Source organism: Cynocephalus volans, chromosome 12 (genome assembly GCF_027409185.1).
Source record: "Cynocephalus volans isolate mCynVol1 chromosome 12, mCynVol1.pri, whole genome shotgun sequence".
Taxonomy (NCBI): Eukaryota; Metazoa; Chordata; class Mammalia; order Dermoptera; family Cynocephalidae; genus Cynocephalus; species Cynocephalus volans.
In genome coordinates this window covers 4,485,492-4,504,446 of record NC_084471.1, presented here as the reverse complement: position 1 = coordinate 4,504,446, position 18,955 = coordinate 4,485,492, and the positions used below count along the sequence as shown (strand labels likewise).

Genomic DNA, 18,955 nt, shown 5'->3' with positions numbered 1-18,955 from the left:
TTGCCCCGGAGTTACCGGTCAGCTGGCCCTCCCTGCCCTCTCCTCCCGGATGCTGGAGGAGGTGTCAAGGCTGGACCAAGTGGGTGTGTGGCCAGCCCAGCCCTGCCGGGGCCTCTCTCGCCTCCGTCGGGGGCGAGTTCTGTGTGACACGTGCTGCCATGCCGGGCTTTTTTCCTGTTGCAGGGCTCCACATCGGGAGTTCGTTTGACTTCATCCAGTCGAAAGCAGTGGCCAGAGGTCTGTGCAAATAAGTGGGCTATGTGCGTGACATGCAGAACATCTCTTCCTTTCTAAGTTCCCTACAAGCTCCTTCTGGAGCTTGTCCAGGCTTGTTTTGTCCCCTGACTGCAAGACACCCATGGGCGTGAGGCTCCCTCTGGGCTCACAGAGCCTCCCCTGGGCCTTGTCCCCTCCCCCCTGGCCCCGTCCTGTTTTGCTGCCTGACTGCTCTCGGGGTGGGGTGGGGCGGGGGCAGGCCTCCTCTCTTCCGGTGCCACACGCCTGGGCTGGTGATCAGATGGCTGATTTGTTTATGTAGGTGTCATGTTAAGTGGGAGCCCGGTGTGAGAATTTATGAGTTATGGTCCACACTTCTCTTTCTGGGTGTGGCATGGAACTTAGAAGGTTTTGGGGTCTGGCTCTTTCCTTGGGCAGGCATCTTGACTCTCCTTGGCCTCCCGCAGACTCCCTTGCCATCCCTAACGTCTGCAGCCAGGTCAGATGGGCACTCAAGTCCATCATGGCTGGCACCTGACCCTGGAGGAAGATCAGTTCCCCAGGCTGGAAACTGCACCACATGATCCAGGCAAGCCCCTGGCCTCTGCTGTAGCAGCTCCTGCGGCCCTGCAGAGCTGTGGTTTCATGGTCTCAAGTACTGGCTGTGGCTCTTACTCCTGGGACACCCCCCACCCCCCACAGGTGTGAAATATGTGCTCCCTGGCCCACCTGTGTGGCTTCCCTGCCTGGCACAGCCCATGAGTGGATGCAGAAGGTCACAGACTTGTGGCACATGAGGGGGACGCTGGCAGTGTCCCCTTCGTTGGTACTTCTCACTACGAGGGTTTGGAGAAGGCCAGTGAGAGCTTTTGGTGTCAGGGCCACTGCGGTGGGGGCCACGGTAAGTCCTGCTTCAGGTGTGCTTGGGGACACAGCCAGAGATGCAGAGGAGAGATGGGAGGAGGGGGCCGACAGGGGGCCCTGTACCCCAGGAGGGCCGCTCTACCTGCTAAAGGACAGCTCCTCGTGGCTTTATGACTCGAGGGACGCCGGGGGCAGGAAACGCCCCTCTAGGCCAGGTGGAAGGAGGAGGCCACTCTCTCCCTGGCCACTGGGGGCTCCTCTGCCCTACATTGTTATCTCAGGGGGGGGTAGGGGGCCGGCTTATGGCCCTCCAAAAGTATCCACGTCCTAGTCCCTGGAACTTGTGAATGTGACTTTACATGTCAAAAAGGATTTCGTAGATGTGAGCGAGTTACGGGCCTGAGATGGGAGATGATCCTGGATTATCCAGGTGGGCCCAGAGTGACCACAGAATCCTCATGAGGAGGAGGCCGGCGGTCAGAACGGGAGATGTGATGGGGGTCGGAGGTCAGGGCGATGTCATTGCTGGCTGGGGCTGGAGTCGCAGAATGCAGGCACCTCTAAAGGCTGGAAAAGGCAAGTAGACGGGTTCTCCCCTGCAGCCTCCAGGAGGAACCAGCCCTGTCTCCACCCGACGTTAACCCCAGGAGACCCGTTGTGGACTTCTGACCTCCAGAACCGGAAGAGAGTAACTTTGGGTTGTTTTAAGCCACTAAGTTTGTGGTAATTTTTTACAACAGCCACAGGAAACTAACACAGTGGTATTTGAGGGGCTCCATCCCTCCCTACGCCTGTCCTGCAGGACACCTCTCGGACCCCTGACTAATGCAGTAGGGAGCCTGTGGCCCATCCTGGGGTGGGGGTGGGCCTGGCAACACTGGAATCTGGGCAGCTCAGGGCCTGAGGAGCTTCGAGCTGCAGGCCCAGGCCGTCCAGTGCCGCCATGGGTGCGGTCCAGGTTCTGGAGAAAAGGCTGGGGACTACTAATGAGGCCACGATCTGGGCTGTGAGATTGGGTGATGGCTTGGGGGGCAGGGGCCTCCCCAGCAGAGACCCAGAAGGAGGGAAGCAGGCCACCACAGGCCCCAAGGGCTCTTGGAGGACTTGGTCCCTTCAGGAAGCTGGGCCAGACGAGGCCACCGTTTGAATGACCAGCTCAGCACTTCCCACTTGGCAAGAAATCAGCACTCCTGATTTCTCAGGGAGGAGAAAGAAAAATCAGTGGCGGGGATTTGTACTGCCTTTGTCCTGTGGAAAGAGATTGCTGTGCTCTGGGCACTGCAGTTGACCTAAATGTGTTACCGCTGGGAGGGGGTGGGCCCGTAATATCCAGTCGTTGGGTATAATCATCGTTTCGGTCTCGGGGCGAGAGAGCAGCCTGGCTCAGCAGGGAGCATTTGCTCAGAGAGAGGAAGAACTTAGGGGAGATAAATGGTCAGAAGTTCCAGCTGGTTTTATCCAGTTAGCTGTCTTTGCAGCTCCAGGAAGCAGGGCACCAGGAAAAGGTGGGAAGCCTTCTTGGTGCTCCGCTGGGAGCTGGGCATGCTGATTTGCCAGGCTTGCAGAGGAGCCATGTTTGCAAGGCCGCAGGGCCTGCCCTGGGGGCCAAGTCACCAGCTGGCTGGGGAAGGCTTGCCCTGCAGCCACGGGGAGGTGGGGTGCGCAGGCTCCGAGCCGTGAGCACTGAGCACTGCAGGGCTTGGGTGCAGAGAGCCCGTCCCAGTGGGGCATGGGGTGTAGGGAGGCAGCTGCCTGAGGCCCCGTTCATCTCTGAACCCCGCAGGGTTTTGCGGGCCGCCTTTTCACACCAGCAAGCAGGTGGGGGCACACCGTGCCCGGCTGGGGAAGTGATCTGTGTGTTCATGCAAGTCCACATCTGTTCCCGGCTGGGACCCGCCACCGCAGCTGTGCTGGTGGCGGAGCCTGGTGGCCTGCTGACCTTTCACAGTTTAGTGATGCCAAAAGGGGTGTTTGGGGATGTGTTCAGGGGTGGCCCTGTTAAGGAAAATGTGGTTTCCTGTTTCCAATGCTGGGAGGGGCCGAGGAGCTGGAGAGGAGGTGGGGGCTGCCTTGACCTTCAGACGGGCCCAGATCCAGGCGGTGAGTGGGGTGCACGTGGGTGCTGGGGTTTCAACGAGCAGAAGGAAAGTATCAGAACCCCGGCCGTGGCCCTTCTTCTCCACCCAGGTGCCCTGCCCAGGTGAGAGTGCAAGGTGTCTCCTGTAGAGTCACTGTCACAACGTGAAGACAGAGGCACAGGGGGTGACAAAGCTCAGCTGCCCTCTGAATACGCCCAAGCCTGGTCTGGAGCCGGGCCGACGGTCCCCTCTGGGGAGAAGCGCTTGGGTGGCGGGTGTCCACAGGCTGGGGAGGTGGGCTCCTGCCCTCGCTCACCCAGTGAGCCTCTGCGGAGCCCCCGTGTGTGTCAGGCTGGCTGGGGGCGGGGAGTGGGCAGGAAATCTCCACGTCGCAGGGAGGCCAGGGCTGTCGGTGGGTGTGCGACTCCTCTTGGACCCCAAGGTGACTGGGGCTCCTCCTGCATCAGAGATATGGATCCGCCTTCCAAGACGTCCAGGGCCAGGGTGGGAGCCGGGAGGCAGCAGAGTGGATAGATTTGGGGGTGCTTGGAAGGAAGAATCCCAGACATGTCAGGGTGAGCCGCCCCTGGCCATCTGCGCCTGGCTCTGGTCCCCTGTGCTGTAAAAGAGCAAGGCTGGCCACTGGTGAGCGGGCTGGATGCGCAGCTCCCGTGGCAGGCTCTGGGGGCCTGGCCTCCCACAGTGCTAGGGCGGGGGCTCTGATTCTGACTCCTGCTCCTGATTGTGGCTTGGGGGCTGCCCCAAGGCCCCAGGGTGTGGCCACTGGCCTCCTCTCTGATCCCCTTCCCCCACTTGCCCCGTGCTTGGCTCCTGTGCTGAGCACTTGGCACGTATTAGGCTGTCCTGAGAACAGTATGGGCACCAGGGCCAGTGGTCGGGGACCTTGGTCCTCAGGGCCAGCTTCCTTCTCCGCAGGATTGATGTGGGAGCCCCTGGAGAGAATCCTGGCTCCTGAGAGAGGACGCCTCCCTCCTGGCCGCCTGCAGGAGGGTCTTCCCCAAACTGGCCCAGCCGCTGTGTGGGGCTCGAGGGAGTCGGAGGATGCTGCAGAGAAGGGCTGACCCCAGAAGGCAGACATACAGGAGGGCCCAGCACTCCAAATATTTATAGAGAGAATGGATCCCAGCACTCAGCAAATCTAAATATTTTCTTACTGGTTAGTAACAGAATCCAGTCACCAGCTCCCCAGGTGTGGGAGGGGCCGGGACATGCAGGGTCTCCCTCCCTTGCTCCCTCTCGGGTTCTGTGAGCCTCGGCCCGTGTGTCCCGAGGCAGGGAGGTTTACTGGCCTTTGGCCTCCCTTGGTCCACCTGTGTTTGTGATCTTCCTGGAGGAGGTCCCCCGCCATCATGCACAGCTGCTTCTGGAAGCCGGCCTGCGTCTGGGGCCTGGGGCTGGGGCCTTGCTCCAATCTTGTATTGACCTTGGTCTGAACTTCAGTGTCTCAGGCTTGGCCCTGTGTCCCAGGTCTGGTGAGGTGTCCAGGGCAGGAAAGGGAGCTGCTGGGGTCGTCCTTACCCCTCCCCAATCTGTCCAGAAAGAAGGGGGCTGCTCGTCAGACTGCTAGGGGTTTCTGGCTCTCACGCACGGATTTAGTGAATTAATTGGTCAAGCTCTTTGGTCTCAGGAGTGTTTATGGGACTTGAGCAGATGCGGCCTTTCCTGGAGGAGTTTCTGTGTTGTAAGGTTTCAGCTTGTCAGCTCGTGATCATGGTGTTTCATGTTCAAACTGAGGCTGGCCACTCACCTGGACCCTTGGCCACCACAGGCCACAACAAGGCAGACTTTTGGGCACAGACAGTACTGGAGGACCCTCAACCGGGTCCTGCCGGCCACCATTGCCCACTAACAGCTTCACTGCACCTGGATATGCCCTGACCTCAGGCCATCGTGGTGGTGCTCGGCCATCTGCTGCCTCCCTGAGCCAGTTGAGGGGACAGGGTTGGGCTGGGCTTGGGACCCCAGCCCCCTGCTTGTGGAGGAGGGTGGTCCTGAGAAGTGACATGCTTGCCCTCTCCAGGCTGTGACAGGAACACCTCAGGCGTGGCCCTGGGTCGTTATGTCAGACTTGTCAGGGCCTGCGGCGCTCTGTCCGGGGACTGCTGGATCTGCTCCTCGTGTTTTCTCCACGGTTGCTGCCAATCCCCACCTTGGAAATGGCTGGTGGGAGCTGTGGGGTTGGGGGCTGTGCTCTGGCTGTATCTCAGGCCACCTACAAAGGCGGGTCTACTGTAGCTCCAGGAGCTGAGAGCCAGGGAATGCAGGCAGTCTGTAGGGTGAGGCAGGCCACCTGTGATAAGGTGCGAAGCCGGCCAGCTGCTGTCACTGTGAGGGCAGTGGCTCTGGAGGGATTGGGTCTTGGAGGGTAAGTGCTGTGTCTGAAGACAGCCGGGGCCGAGCTCCAGGAGGAAGAGCCAAGCTCTGTCCCACAGTGGCTGGCCCTCATGGTCCCTGGCCATGTTCTCCTTGGGGGCTTGGATGGGCTGTCTTTCTGTCCTGAACAATCCCTGCCAATGTCTTCTCTTGCCAGCCTCTCCCTGCTGTACCCCACTCACATTTGCCCCCCTGTAACACCTGCTCTGTACCCCGTGATTTGTTCTTTTGTCTGTGTCCTGCCCCAGAGGTTGGGCCTTCATTTTGGTCATTCTGTATCATGAGTGTCCCCCGTGTGCCCAGTACATGTTTCAGAGTGGCTGAATACTGGCCTGCCTTTGGGGGTGGCAATTGGAACCGTGCAGCCGGGGGCATGGGCACTTGGTGCGGGCTCCAGTTTCCTCCTGGGTCAAGGTAAACTTGGTGCTGTGGGGGTGGGGGAGACCACAGGGTTAGGGGGCTGGTGCACAGCTAGGACACCTCTGACCCTCGGGGTGTGTTGGACCTGCTCCTCAGAGTTGCAAAGAATGGGTGAGCAGGCCAAGTGAGCACCGTCTGCCCACCAGTTCAGGTGGTGGGTAACAGATGTGGCCTGGGGCTGCCTCTTCTACCAGCCAGCAGCTGGGATTTGAAGAGCTGAACAGGACTTGGAGCTGTGGCTGGTAGAAATGACTCCTTCTGGGGTATCGAGGCCTCAGGCCCCACCCCCTCCCTGCATGAGGCCTGGCTCCTGTGGGCATGTAATGGTCGGGGCAGGTGGCATGGTTGTGAGACACCTCAGATGCCCTGAGCTACCTGTGGCCTGGGCAGCTTCCACCCACTGAGCCTGTGACCCTCACTCAGTGCTCTGGGGTGCAGTGTGTAGGCTTAGGACTGCCCGGGTCTCCCAGCCGGTCACCCTGGGCTGTGCCCACCATGCAGGTTTGCCTCCTGCACCAAGTGCATCCTGTGGTTCCAGCCTGTCTCTGAGCCAGCGCCCTGAGAAGCAGAGACACTGAGGCAGCTGCGCAAAGCGCTGAGTTGTTTCAGTTCTGTGAGGAGGAGGAGGAAGAAGCCAAGTGGAATCCGAAAGCTGTTTGTCCCAGCACCTCCTTTGTTCTGCGTCTCAGTGTCCATTGCCACTGTCACACCTGGCTGTGGGGTCAGGGCCAGAGCGCAGCCCCCAGCTTTCCCAGCCTCCCCACTGATGTAAGAGTCAGTGGCTGCAAATCGTGCAGGAAATGTCTCAAAAGCCAGATGTCCAAAGAGCCTGCTCGATCCTGCAGCCTCCAGCTCCCTGGTGCTTGAAGGTCCCTGAGCCTCCCGGGCACTGTGAAAAGTGAGGGCTGTAGCTCAGAGATGTCCCCCTCCCTGCAACTCTGCCCTTGCCAGGTGGTCCCGAGTGCGCATCTGTGCCAGCCGCAGGGTCCTGTGCTGCGGTGCCGCCCATGTACCCGGCAGAGGTGGACGTGACCACTGAGTTCTCAGTCACGGCGCCCACGGGTGCTGCCCTCCAGGGGGCTGCAGGCAGGGGGTTGCAAGGGCTGAGATGGAATGCTCTCCCCGGCCAGAGCTGGGGGTCCCTGCTGGGGAAGCCAAAGACCCACTGGGAAAGCCAGCCTCCCGGCCTTTGGGGCTGTCCCCAGGGTCTTGGGGCCTCTTGTTGGACAGCTTTGTGAGTTTGACTGCAAGGTGGTCCCTTCTAAGAGTTGCTCTCTGGGAATGCCTTACAAACAGATGCCCCTCAGCCCCGTGTGCACCCAGCATGGCCTCCCTCCCAGGACGGCAGAGCTGGGCTGAGCCCAGTTTCCATGAGACCCGTCCCGGGCTGCGGGGCTCTGCAGCGTCCCCTAGGCTGAGAGTTGCAAGGTTCCTCCCTTTTCCTCCACATCTTCTGACCCTCAAGGAAGGGAAGTAGAGGAGCTAGAGGGTACTCATTCGTTCATTCATTCATTCATTCATTCATTCCTCCATCCCAGCAGCCACGTGCTGGGCACCGGACGAGGCGGAGTTCATTGGGCCTCCCGCAGCTTCCTCTGGGCTTGTGGGTGTGTGGGGCGCCCTGACACGGGCCAGCAGGGCGAGTGTGGGCAATTCCAGGAGGCTCTGTGGAGTGGTCCTCATGAAACTTGCACAGCTGTCTGGGAAGGGTGGCCTGTCCCCAAAGCACAGGCTGTACCTCCCCGGTGGTGGGGGTGGGGGTGGCCGCCCAGGCCTTTGAGGAGGAAGAGCCGGCGTCTGCAGGCTGGCTCTCTGCTTTTATCGCAGAATTTCATCTCCTCTTCAGGTATCCAGCCGGCGCCAGACCCCACGAGGGCAAGGGGGAGCAGGTGTCAGGCATGTGATCAGATGTGCCTGCGCCCTGGGTTTTAGAAGGTGGAAGCTGGGACGGGGCAGAGGACGGAGGAGAGAGGCCGCCTCTCTTGTCCCTCTGAGGGATTCGGCTGTAGCAGCGAGTGCGGGAGACCTGAGCAGAGGCAGAAAGCTGCCCCCAGCCAGAAACGCACACGGGACCTCGGAGCCCAGACTCGAGACTCCCCTCCTTGCTGGCCTATAGCACCTCCTCTGTCCTCACCCGCGCCTTCCAGGCTAAACTCATGCTAGGGCCCTCTCGGGGGAGCCCTCCAGGGCCTCAGGTGGCCTAGAACTGCCCCCACTGTCTGACCTGAGCCCACCTGCCATGTCCTCCCCGGCAAGGAAGCCCCGCTTCAGCCCCCTGTGCTGCCCCAAGCCCCAGGCCCTCCCTTCTGCTCCTGCAGGACTGGTTCTGGCTCTTGGGTATATTCCTGCTGTGATGAGCATTCCTCAGGGCAGGGCTGAGTGCTGTCTCCTGGGTCCTAGCTGAGCACTGAGTAGTGCATGCGTGGGATCCTACAGAGAGCTGAGCATGCATGAGTTATCCACTCAGGGCTGCGGTCCCTTCCCTTCCACCAGTCCCATCCACTTCAGGACAGTTAGCTGAGCTTGGATGTTCTGAGCTGGAGCCGGAAGCTGAGAATGGACCAGGGCCACTGGGAGGGCTGCTCTCATGTGCAGAGGTGGGCAGAGAGAGGGGACAGGTTCATGTGACATGAGTGAGCCCCGCCATGCCTGGCTTAGAGACAGGAAAGAGCAATTTCTGAAGTGACCTTGGTCCTGTGTCTTGACTTCCCCAGCTCTGGAGGCCGCATGCACCCCTGGCTCCTGGCCTCTTCCTCCAGCCCACCTTTCCACCTCTCTCTGACCCCTGGTCCTCCTGCTTCCTCTGCCCCAGCGCTGCGCCCCAGGTCTCGCCTTCTCCACGTAGCTGTCTACCAGCGTCCTGTCCCCGCTACCCCAGAGCCTTGGCTCTGCTGCTGATGCTTCCTAGAACCTTGCCTGGTGCATGGAGGCATTGAGTCTGTGTTGGAGGGGTGGCCGAGTGCCGTCAGTGTCCCTTCCTTGGCTGTCCTGTAGGTATGGTGGCAGTGGCTTGGTGAATCACCTTTTCTGTGTCTATTTTGCACCATTGTGGAGCACAGTAGAGAGATCCTCTTTTGCTTCACCCTAGATCTTGCCCTGACAGTGTAAGAAGAGCCCCAACTAACAGTTCCTTCCCACTGGTGTGTACCCTGGAGAAGGGGCCAGAGAGCTGCCACTACCCGGCAGACGGGGCTGGAGCACAGCCCTTGTCTGAGCCCCCTGCAAACTTGAGAAAGTTCAGGCGCGTGGGGCAGAAACCTATCTGCTGTTGCAGAGTTGGGCAACCTTGCCTTGGCATCTCTGAGTCAGCAGTGGCAGAGTGGACACAAGCGATGGTCACCTGGCCGTTCTCTCCCTGCACAGAGGAAGAGCTCCGGAAGCTGCGAGAAGAAACCAACTCGGAGATGCTGCGGCAGGAGCTAGACCGGGAGCGGCAGCGGCGGATCGAGCTGGAGCAGAAGGTGCAGGAGGTGCTGAAGGCCAGGTAAGACTGTTCTTTCCACTCGGTGGGCGCTGGAGTCGAGCCCCTGCTCAGAACCCCCGCTCAGATCTCTGAGGTGGCCCGGGGCCTGTGAGCGGGCGGCATGGTCTCAGCCCTCCCTCCCTCCCCGGGTTTAAGTCCTGCTTGGTCCTGTGCAGCTCAGTTGTTGGGAAACCGGCCGCCTTCCTGTGCCTCGGGGTCTTCTGGACGATGCGCAGTCTAGAGTAGGTGGTCCTCTTACACAGCGGGCCTGGGGTGGGGACAGGACTCGAGAGAAAATCAGTGTGGGGTCTGCAGAGCCCTCAGAACTGCCCCGTGGCTCCCCACTCATAGCCAGCAGATGCCCCCTATCCAGTGGATCTTGCCACCACCCCCACACTCCCCACTCCTGACCCCCGTGTCTGGCCCCAGGGGGCTGGCTGGGCCTCTCAGGACCTTCCTGGGCCTCCGAGCTCCCCCTACCCTACCTTTGTGCTTCCCATGCTCACTGCCCCTCATCACTGCTGCAGACCCTGCAGGTGCCCCTGCTACCCTGCAGAGCACTTCCCTGCCCCTGTGGCCCAGATGGGTCCTGGGTGCCCTGCCTCCCACATCTCCCTGCTCCAGCTGGATCACCCCGCCTGGGGTGATAGTGCCACCCCAGCTCCTGGAGGGGGTGATTGTAGGTAACTTTGTTCTGGGAGGTGGGCCTGCTGGGCTTGCACTGCCCCCGGGCACTCGTACCCCCTCTGTCACCCCACCTCGGCCCCCCCCACACTTCACCCCCCACCTGGGCTGCCAGCCCCCCACCTCTGGCGTCACCCACTGGTGGCAACTCCTGTCCACAGCCATCTGTGACCTGAGTGAATGGCCCTCACCAGTTTGGGGCACACACCACTGCCTCTGGCCGGACGCTGGCTTCTCCATTGGGGAGGTTGCTGCCAAGGCTCTGGGCTCTGAGGGCACCACTCCTCTCTGTGTGGCCCACACACTGGCGACAGTGCTGCACATTGTGCCGCTTGTGGAAAGGAGCGGCCTCCGTTGTGTATCAGGGCCAGACTCCACCTTCCTTTTGGGTCCTACCCGTTCCTTGTCAGCTCTGAGAACCTGGTGGCACCTGGTTCTCCAGGGGCAGGGTTGTTTGTATCCTGCTGTTCCAGCATTTCTGAGGATTCCTCAGGTGCTTTCTGGCTGCTGTGAACAAGGCCGCCGTCCTGCACAGCCCCAGCTCCCTGCGGCCTCCCGCGGGTCAGTGGGGCCTGTCTGGGGTCCCCTGGGGTGGGCTCACTGTCACCTTTCCAGCTGGCTTGCAGGAGGGAGCGGTCCCCTTTGCCATTCAGCCGGGCTGTGAGGTCAGCGCCCCTCCCTGACCAGAAGCCGGTGCACAGGCTTCAACGAGAGCTTGCCCGGTGTCGAACCTTCTGTGAAGGCCTGTTCAAATTCAGAGACCAGCTGGCACTGGATTGTGCACAGAGGTGCCGCAGAGACATGACGTGCCTCCCTCTGATGCAGGTGCTCGTGTCCTGCCTCGCCTGGAGGCCGAGCTCCCCCTGGTGGTGCTGGGTGGCTCGCCTGGCCCGAGGCCGACCTGTGTTCCTGTCCCCTCCCCACGCAGTGTCAGTGTCCTCATTCCCCACCCCGGGGTCTAGTCCTTCACTGAAGCCCATTGGTGGCAGGAGTGCCGAGGGACTGCTCTCACACGGCTTTGCCTGGGGGACCAGCCAGGATGTGCAGTGAAGGACCCTGCAGGCTGTGACCGAGGAAGTGGAACTGAGGGAGTGTTGAGGGGCCCTTCCCTGTTTCACGTAGGGGATGGATTTAGGAACCTTCTGGAAGCCTGCAGGAGCACAGGGGGACAGTGAGGAACAGCTTCCTCCCTTGTCATCCTGGTGCTGGTCTGGTGTGGGTCTGGGTGGCTGTGGTCTGTCCAGGGTGGGCACACATGTGGACAGTCCCCCTTCAAACACGTGCAGGTGTACACACACACACATGCATATCACACACGCATACATACACACATGCAATATTGCACACGCACCACACGCATACACACCGCACACATACACCACACATGTATACACACCACACATGTACACACACGTGTATATCACACACGCACACACACCACACATGCGCACACACCACACACACACACCACACACGCACACACTGCACACTGCACACGCACACACCACATACACACAGCACACACCGCACACAGGCGTACACACACCACGTGCACATACCACACACACACACCACACATGCGCACACATACCACATACACACACACGCACACACACACCCCACACTGGCACACATCGAAGCTGCAGGTGAGCTGCGGTATTGAAACACTAATTATGTTCACACAAACTTCTATTTAGGTTTATAAGGAAATTCCCAGAAAATCACCTTGGTTTAATCCTACTCAGTAGCAGGCAAAGGCTTTCTCCAGCTATGGGTCCGAAAGCCACGTGAAAACTGCCTTTTTGCCTCCCACCAGCCTGTGGTCTGGCCCTTCTAGATGCCCCACCCCGTTTTTCTTAGGGTTCACTCCTCCCACAGCTTCTCCCCCCACTGACCCCAACCGCCTGCCGCCAGCTCCCGAGCTAGGAAGGTTAAGGGGGACCAGACAGCACCCACTGGCTCTGTGTTGCATCAGCACGTGGTGTTGGGGCCTTGGCTGCAGGGGCTGCATGTGGAGGAGGAAGCGGCCCTGGGGACCATCTAGTGCCCCTGCCCAGCGTGGGGTGTGTCAGCGCCCGAGTGGGCAACACCCTCACACACCTTGGTGCAGCTTGGCCTCAGGTAATGGTGGATCAGGAAACATTAGACTTCCCAGAAGGAATGCAGACACATTCTACCCCACGCTCGTTTAGTTAACCATTAAACATCAGCATAGTCGTTTGGAACCATTTTGAAGAATCAGTAGTTGTTAGAAATACAGCAGTCTTTTTCCCCATTAAATGTGGTCAGGTGGCATTTACGGGGCTTTGAGGACACCCTGTGCATGTCCGACATCTGAGACCCTGGTGGGGCTGCTTGCTGGAATGCCCAGGCTAGAAGGTCCTGAGACACCGTCTGCCCTCTGTCTCTGTCCTTTTAATTTTTAAAAAGTGTGTTGCCGTAGTACTGTATAGATCAGCCTGTCTCTTTTGTCCAGTAATGACAGGTGGTTAGGTATTCTGTGTTTGGCATGATGTGAAGGAGTAAAGTTTCCTGCCACCTGGAACACCTGTTGCCTGGTCTCCAGCCTTCTCCCTGAAGGCAGCTTGCAGCACATTAATATCTAAACACCCGTTTGTTTCTAGCAGGAAACTGTGCTGGGAAAAATCTCACAGCCAGAGACCAACAGTGCATTACTATTTGTAAAACAGACATCACCAACCACAGCTCTTGGGAAGCCCCACTGGCCTCCAGAGCCCCTCCCCATGCCCTCGATGAGCCCGAGTGAGGCCATCCAGGCCTCGTGGTGCTGCCTGGACCAGGCTGTGGCAGGAGCCAGCTTTTTAGCGCCTCCTGGCTGAGTGGCCTCTTGGAGAACCTCTAGGTTATTCATGGCGTGTCCTGGTCCACCTGCCCAGGAACAGAGGGAGACCCAGCCCGGGTCCTGGAGTCTCCTTACGTGCCCTGGGCCCGCACCCCTGTTCCCAGTAAATCTCCCATGGGTGGTCATTTGGGCAGCCCCACCCAGGTCTGGGGACGAGAGGGTGTGGAGGCCTGGCCCCCGCTCCAAGACCGCGGCTCCCTTTTTTGGGGTCTCCACCTCCACCTCGACATCTCACCATCCATTGCTCCGTTACGTTGCAGCCCTCACCGGTGCCAGCCCCACTGTCTCCGTCCAGGTGGTCTTCTGCACTCTGTGCACAGTGTGGCAATTACAGGTCACAGTGACTGGTCACCAGCCCCAGGACCGGGTTGGTTCAGGCGCTGTCAGTGTGCAATCACATGATGTGAGCAGAGCAGAAACCACCTCTCCCTCACCACCATGCTGAGGAGGGGCACCCGCTGCACTCCTCCCAGCCTTGCCCATGCCTACCTATGGTCCCTGCGGGACTGGGAGTTCTTGGCCATAGGAGCAGCTACAGTACAGCTGTAGCCCAGGCCAGTGCAGGATGAGATGGGCTGGGTGGGCTGGACAGAGAACCAGGTCAGAGACACCTCCCGAGGGATGCCTCCTGGGGTCGAGCTCCCTCAGTGCCTGCAGCTGGAAGTCCTGGTCGATGGTCAGGATCCAACAGGTAGACAGAAACTCCAGGAGAGGGCAGAGCCCAAGGGAGCTCCGAGGCCCAGTGACAGCTGTGGTCAGGGTGTGGCTGGCACGGGCCAAGCTGGAACTGTGCACAGGCAGCTGCGGGCATCAGCCTTGGCCTCGCTTATACGTGTATGTTGGTGAGAATGTTTTATCAGCAGACTGATTGTGACATAGGAGCTCTTTATTCTGAGCTTAATGATGAAGAAAGAAGCAACTGTTGAAATTAGTAGGAAAGAAATGAACTGTATATTTATGACATGTTATTTATTTAATTATTAAAAAATAAAACGTGTGCCCATCAGGAACGCAGCCCCGTGGGTGCCGGCTACTGTCACAGGCAGCAAGGAGCAGTCGGGATCCCCTGCAAGCCCAGGCTCTCCCCCTGTTCCACACACCGCGCGGCCCGTGTCACCGCTGGCACCCTGCGGTCTGGCCCGGCGCTGTTTTTGAAGTAACAGACATCTCACCTCTTTTCCCCTCTTTTTAAGAACTGAGGAACAGACGGCTCAGCAGCCCCCAAAAGGGCAGCCCCAGATCAACAATGGAGCAGGTAGGCCCCTGGCGGGTGGGTGGGGGTGTCGCCTCTGTTCCCAGGCCGTCCTCGCATCAGAACTGGGTTAGTGTCCCCAGTTGTGCACTGGTGCATCCTGGTAGCACACTCGAGCCGTTCAACCAGAACGGGATGGTGTTTCTCATGGGATCTGTTTCGGCCTGGCCTTGCTGAGCAGCCTTGTGAGGGTCATGCTGGTTACTCTGCTATTGACCAGGTGGCCCATTGCCTGCGGCTGGTCGTCGCAGCGAGGGGACGGATGTGCCCCTCCCTGCAGTGGTCCAGGAGACAGCACCCTCTTCTTTCCTCTTATCTTCACTTCCCACCCCTGAGCTCGTTGTCTTTATCTTACTCCACACCATACCTTCTAAAACTCTCATTCAGAGAACAGTGAGGGGACAGCCGGAAGCTGCACTCGGCTCTCCTGGGCCCAGTCCTGTGCACCTTGGAGGTTGTGCCCCTGCCCCCATGCTGACCACCCACAAGGACCTCCCTGCCTGTGCCGGTGGAGCCCAGAGACTGAAACCAGAAGGGGCTTTGGTCTCTGGCTTCAGTCCCACCCAGTATAAATCCCACTGTGGCCCCGGGAGGGAAGGCCCAGTAGAGGCCCAGCCTGGACCTGAGGAGCCTCGCCCTGGGCGCGCCAAGCTTGCATTCCATAGGGGAAGGTGGTGTGTGTCTCTTTCCCAGGCATCTTGGTGCTGGACCCACCGGGAGCACCAGGAGTGGGGACAGATGCTCACACCACGCCCTGGATAAGTGGAACAGAAGCACGGAGGGAGGTCAGCCTCAGTCCCAGTGACAGGAGCCAGTTGTGGAAAGCTGTTGGGGATGAGGCGGTGTCAGGGGTTTGCATTTCCTCCAAGGAATTATCCTGACGGGCCGGGCAAAGAGATGCACCTCCTCCTGGTCTCAGGGCCAGGCTGGTGGGCTTCAGGAGGGGGAGCCAGCTCTGCATACGCAGTAGGTGCACGTTCCCTGGACCTGGGGGTCTGCAAACTACAGCTCCCTGTCTGGCTTTACATTTTTAAATGGTGGAAAAAAATCAGAAGAAGATTATTTTGTGACATGTGAATGTTACATAAATCTGAAATTCCAGCATCCATAAATAAAGTTCCGTGGGAACGTAGACATGCCCGTTCTGGGGCTGCTGTGGCAAGATTGCCAACTCCACCTAGACTGTCACCTTAAAATCTTGCAAGGCTCCAGTTGAGGTGTGAGAAGAAGCCCCTGGGAGGCTGCCCCTCGCTGCCAGGCAGCTCAGCTCTCTCCCGGGCCTGGGCGGCCTCAGGGTGCACGGCCTCAGCCCCTTTTGGCCTGTAGCCCTTCAACTTCTGCCCTGAGCCCGCAGCACGTGGGTTTTTGATGACCACCTGCCTCCAGCCCACTCCCCTAAATTATGGTGGGACAGTGTCCCCTGCAGGCGACTCCACACCGTGCTTTCTGAAGGGGCCCGCTTCGGTCTGCACTGCTGTGCTCCTGAGGGGCAGGATTCTTCCTGGTTTTCTGTGACATGGGTTGATTTCTTGAAGGCCTTAGCAGTTGGTAAACAGAGTGTAAATCACCAGCACTAAACCGCTGTGAGCTCACTCCAGGCCTGGGATGTGCAGGTTGCTAAGAGTCAGGTGTGAGAAGAGCAGAGACCCCCGCCAGGTGTTTATGGCTGCAGCTCTGGTCTGCGTTTGTTGGTTGCACCTCATGTCTTCAGCGTCCCTTCTGGCATGGACCCGTTCATTTCCCAGCTCCATAGGGAGGCCCCCAACCCTCCAAGCATCTCCTGTGCCCACGCTGGCCGGGCCCTTGCCGGGAGGCCCCCTCCCTGCCCCGAGATCCCGGCCACCAGCCCCAGACCCTGTCGCGTTCCTCACCGGGCCTCTGCCTCCTTCCCGCAGACCGACGGGGCCAGGGGCTGTCCTCCCGCGTCCAGAAGTGGTTCTATGAGAAGTTTGGGGAGTACGTGGAGGACTTCCGGTTCCAGCCCGAGGAGAACACCGTGGAGGCCGAGGAGCCCCTCAGTGCCCGCAGGTGGGGGCGCTGCACCAACCTGGGGCGGGGGCAACCGTGTGTCGGGCCCAGCCCCTGCGCTGAGGCCCCAGTGGGCAGGCCAGCCTGTGTCAAGGAGACAAAGCTGCCAACGTGGCTGCATGGACGCCCCGCGCTGCTGTGTTCCTGGGGCATGTGCCGGGCAGGGAGCTGTGGGCCAGCTTGGGTCCTCAGGACAGGGCGGCAGAGCCACATTGCGGCTGCTCTGGCCTCGCTGTGCTTTGTGACAAACATTGTGTGGGCCCAGGGCCAAGTGCCCTCTGCCCAGGGGCCTTCCCTGTGTCGGGCGGGTGGTCCATTGTTTCGTGCACCTGGTCAGTAAAGACCAGCTCCCCTTGTCAAGTTGTCCTAGGTCCTGGAGTCCCCAGGAGAGCCAGACTGGCAAGTCCCCTGCTCTCAAAGACAGATGAGCAGGGACAGGAAGCCATTCTGTATTTGAGTCGCCCCTGCCTTACTGACTTAGGGAGCAGCGGCGAGGGCCATTGTGGCGCTCAGTGCTGTACTGTGTCGCCGTACATGTGTGTTCCTTGCACTTGAGGGGTCCCCGGAGCTCGGATGTCCTCCCTGCTCCCCGCGTGTGAGCAGGGTGTGGGCATCGTGGCACGCAGGGCTGGCTGATGAGTTCACACCAGGCGCTAATCTCTCTCCCCTCTCTCCTAGGTTAACTGAGAACATGAGACGGCTAAGTAAGTGCAGGCAGCTTTGTGTGGCTGTGCCCACGTGCCCAGTGGGGGTGGAGGGGTGCCTGTGGTGCCCGGTGTGGGTGAGGGGTGCCCACTGTGCCTGGTGGGGGTGGGGGTGTCTGGCTCAGGGATTCTGGGGTCGTGAGCTGAACCGAACGTCTCTCTAGAAAGAGGTTCTCAAGGAAGGCTCCTGCCCCAGCCCTCCTTTGGGAAAGGCCGTGTTGGAAGTCTGTCCGAGGCCCACCCAGCCACCTGGGGGCTGGGAGAGGGTGGAGCCCAGCATTTGGGATGAACAACGATGCTTTCCTCAGATTCTCCTGGGCCCCAGGGAATGTGAATGAAACTCATCCTGCAGACACAACATGGGGGAGGGCAGGTGGCCTTTCCCTGCGAGGACAGCGGACGGTGCCGGCCGGGGCACTGGCCTCGGCCCAGGCACACCGGGAGCTGCCTGGGTTCGGGTTTGGTGCAGCTCCTCTCGGTTTTGCTTCAAGCTGGGTCCAGCCTGACCCTGCAGGTGCACCTGGGGGGACAGCTGGAGCTGCCTGCTGGGTGGACAGTGGGGCTGATGCGGGGTGTGCTGTGTCCCCAGAGCGAGGTGCCAAGCCTGTCACCAACTTTGTGAAGAACCTCTCTGCCTTATCCGACTGGTACTCCGTCTACACATCTGCCATCGCCTTCACCGTGAGTGGCTCCTCACAGGGCAGGGTGGGTGTGGTGCCAAGCGGGGGGACAGCCCCCCCAGGCAGCACTTCCTCTGGCCCAAGGAGTATTTTTCAGCCTTAGTTTCTTCATCTGTAAACTGGGTACAGGGATGTCCCACCCAGCTGTAGAGTTGTCATGTGGATTGCAGATGCTGGGTGAGGCCCAGGGCGGCACTCAGGGGTCCCTGAACAGGCATGTGGCTCACAGCATTGTCCTCAGGAAAGGGCTCTGGGCACGCTTACCGTTTGGTTTACTGTGTTGGATGGGGAGAGGATGACGGCTGCAAACCTCCTCTGCCCCTGGGGGACTGGAGGCCTCACCCACGGAGCTTCTGGCGCTGGAGCCTCCTGACAAGGAACATGGTGTAGGGGATCCAGCCTGGCCTTTGTGACCCACCAGTCCTGGGAAGGGACAAGAGGACGTTGGGGCTGGCATTGCCGGGGCTTTGGGAACATAGCCCAGCCTGCTGGGATTTGTCCTACAGCAGCTGCCGCCACCATGCACAGGAAGACCCTCCTGCCTTTCTCTGTGGTGTGAGAAGGATGCAGGCTGCCCCCCACCACCAGAGAGGGGGCGGCCACAGCCCTGGGCACCTACCAAAGCTCCCACAGGCAGCACCGTCCTGCCAGGTGGGCCCCATCTCTGGAGAGGTCCCTCAGATGGCCACAGCACGGAGGGTCCCGAGAACTGCTCTGGCCCTAGGTCAGGCTCTCTGGGCAAGTCCCTGAAGCCCTTGGAGGGGTGCCTGCCCCAGGGACTCACTGTCCACCTGGGAGGCGGGGCACTTTGCACATTCACAGATGAAGGTTGGGGTGGCACCACCCTTCACAGGCGCTTTGCTGTGCGGGGCCTCAGATACCTTTACACTGTCTGGGTCTGTTACCGTCAAGAGATGAGCCACACAGTTCAGACCCACCTTCCAGGACTCCGCTGAATTCAGTGGGATTCCATTCCCTGCCCCTCCCTGAGCATCTGCTCTGCGCTGGGCACAGGTGGGGCCCGGGATGAAGGTGGCCCTGGCAGAAATTTACTGGCATGTTCTCAGCCAGTGGTCAGATGCCTCCCTCAGCCATGCTGAGCCCTGGTGATGGCCGAGTGCAGTGCGTGGAAGCCACCCCTTGGGACCCCACGTGGGGACACTCTCCTGTTCTGATCCCGGCTGCTGTGTGCAGCAGCTGCTTCCACGGGACAAATCACTCCCTGCCCCTGCAGGGCAGCTTCCGCGTCCACCGCTCTGCGTGGGTTTCTTTCTCCCACCAGCAGCCCTCGCCGAGGAAGCGGCCCTTC

General features: G+C 60.1%; 1 protein-coding gene across 2 annotated transcripts in view; it reads left to right on the top strand.

The window, feature by feature from the left end:
• GRAMD4 (GRAM domain containing 4) overlaps window positions 1-18,955 on the top strand; it is an 89,418-nt gene that overhangs the window by 56,677 nt on the left and 13,786 nt on the right. For both annotated transcript variants that reach the window (XM_063075120.1, XM_063075121.1), the window contains exons 4-8: window positions 9,336-9,456; window positions 14,176-14,237; window positions 16,130-16,262; window positions 16,941-16,966; window positions 17,556-17,647. In XM_063075120.1, coding sequence (XP_062931190.1) covers window positions 9,336-9,456; window positions 14,176-14,237; window positions 16,130-16,262; window positions 16,941-16,966; window positions 17,556-17,647 — 434 coding nt within the window. The remainder of the gene's footprint in view (window positions 1-9,335; window positions 9,457-14,175; window positions 14,238-16,129; window positions 16,263-16,940; window positions 16,967-17,555; window positions 17,648-18,955) is intronic.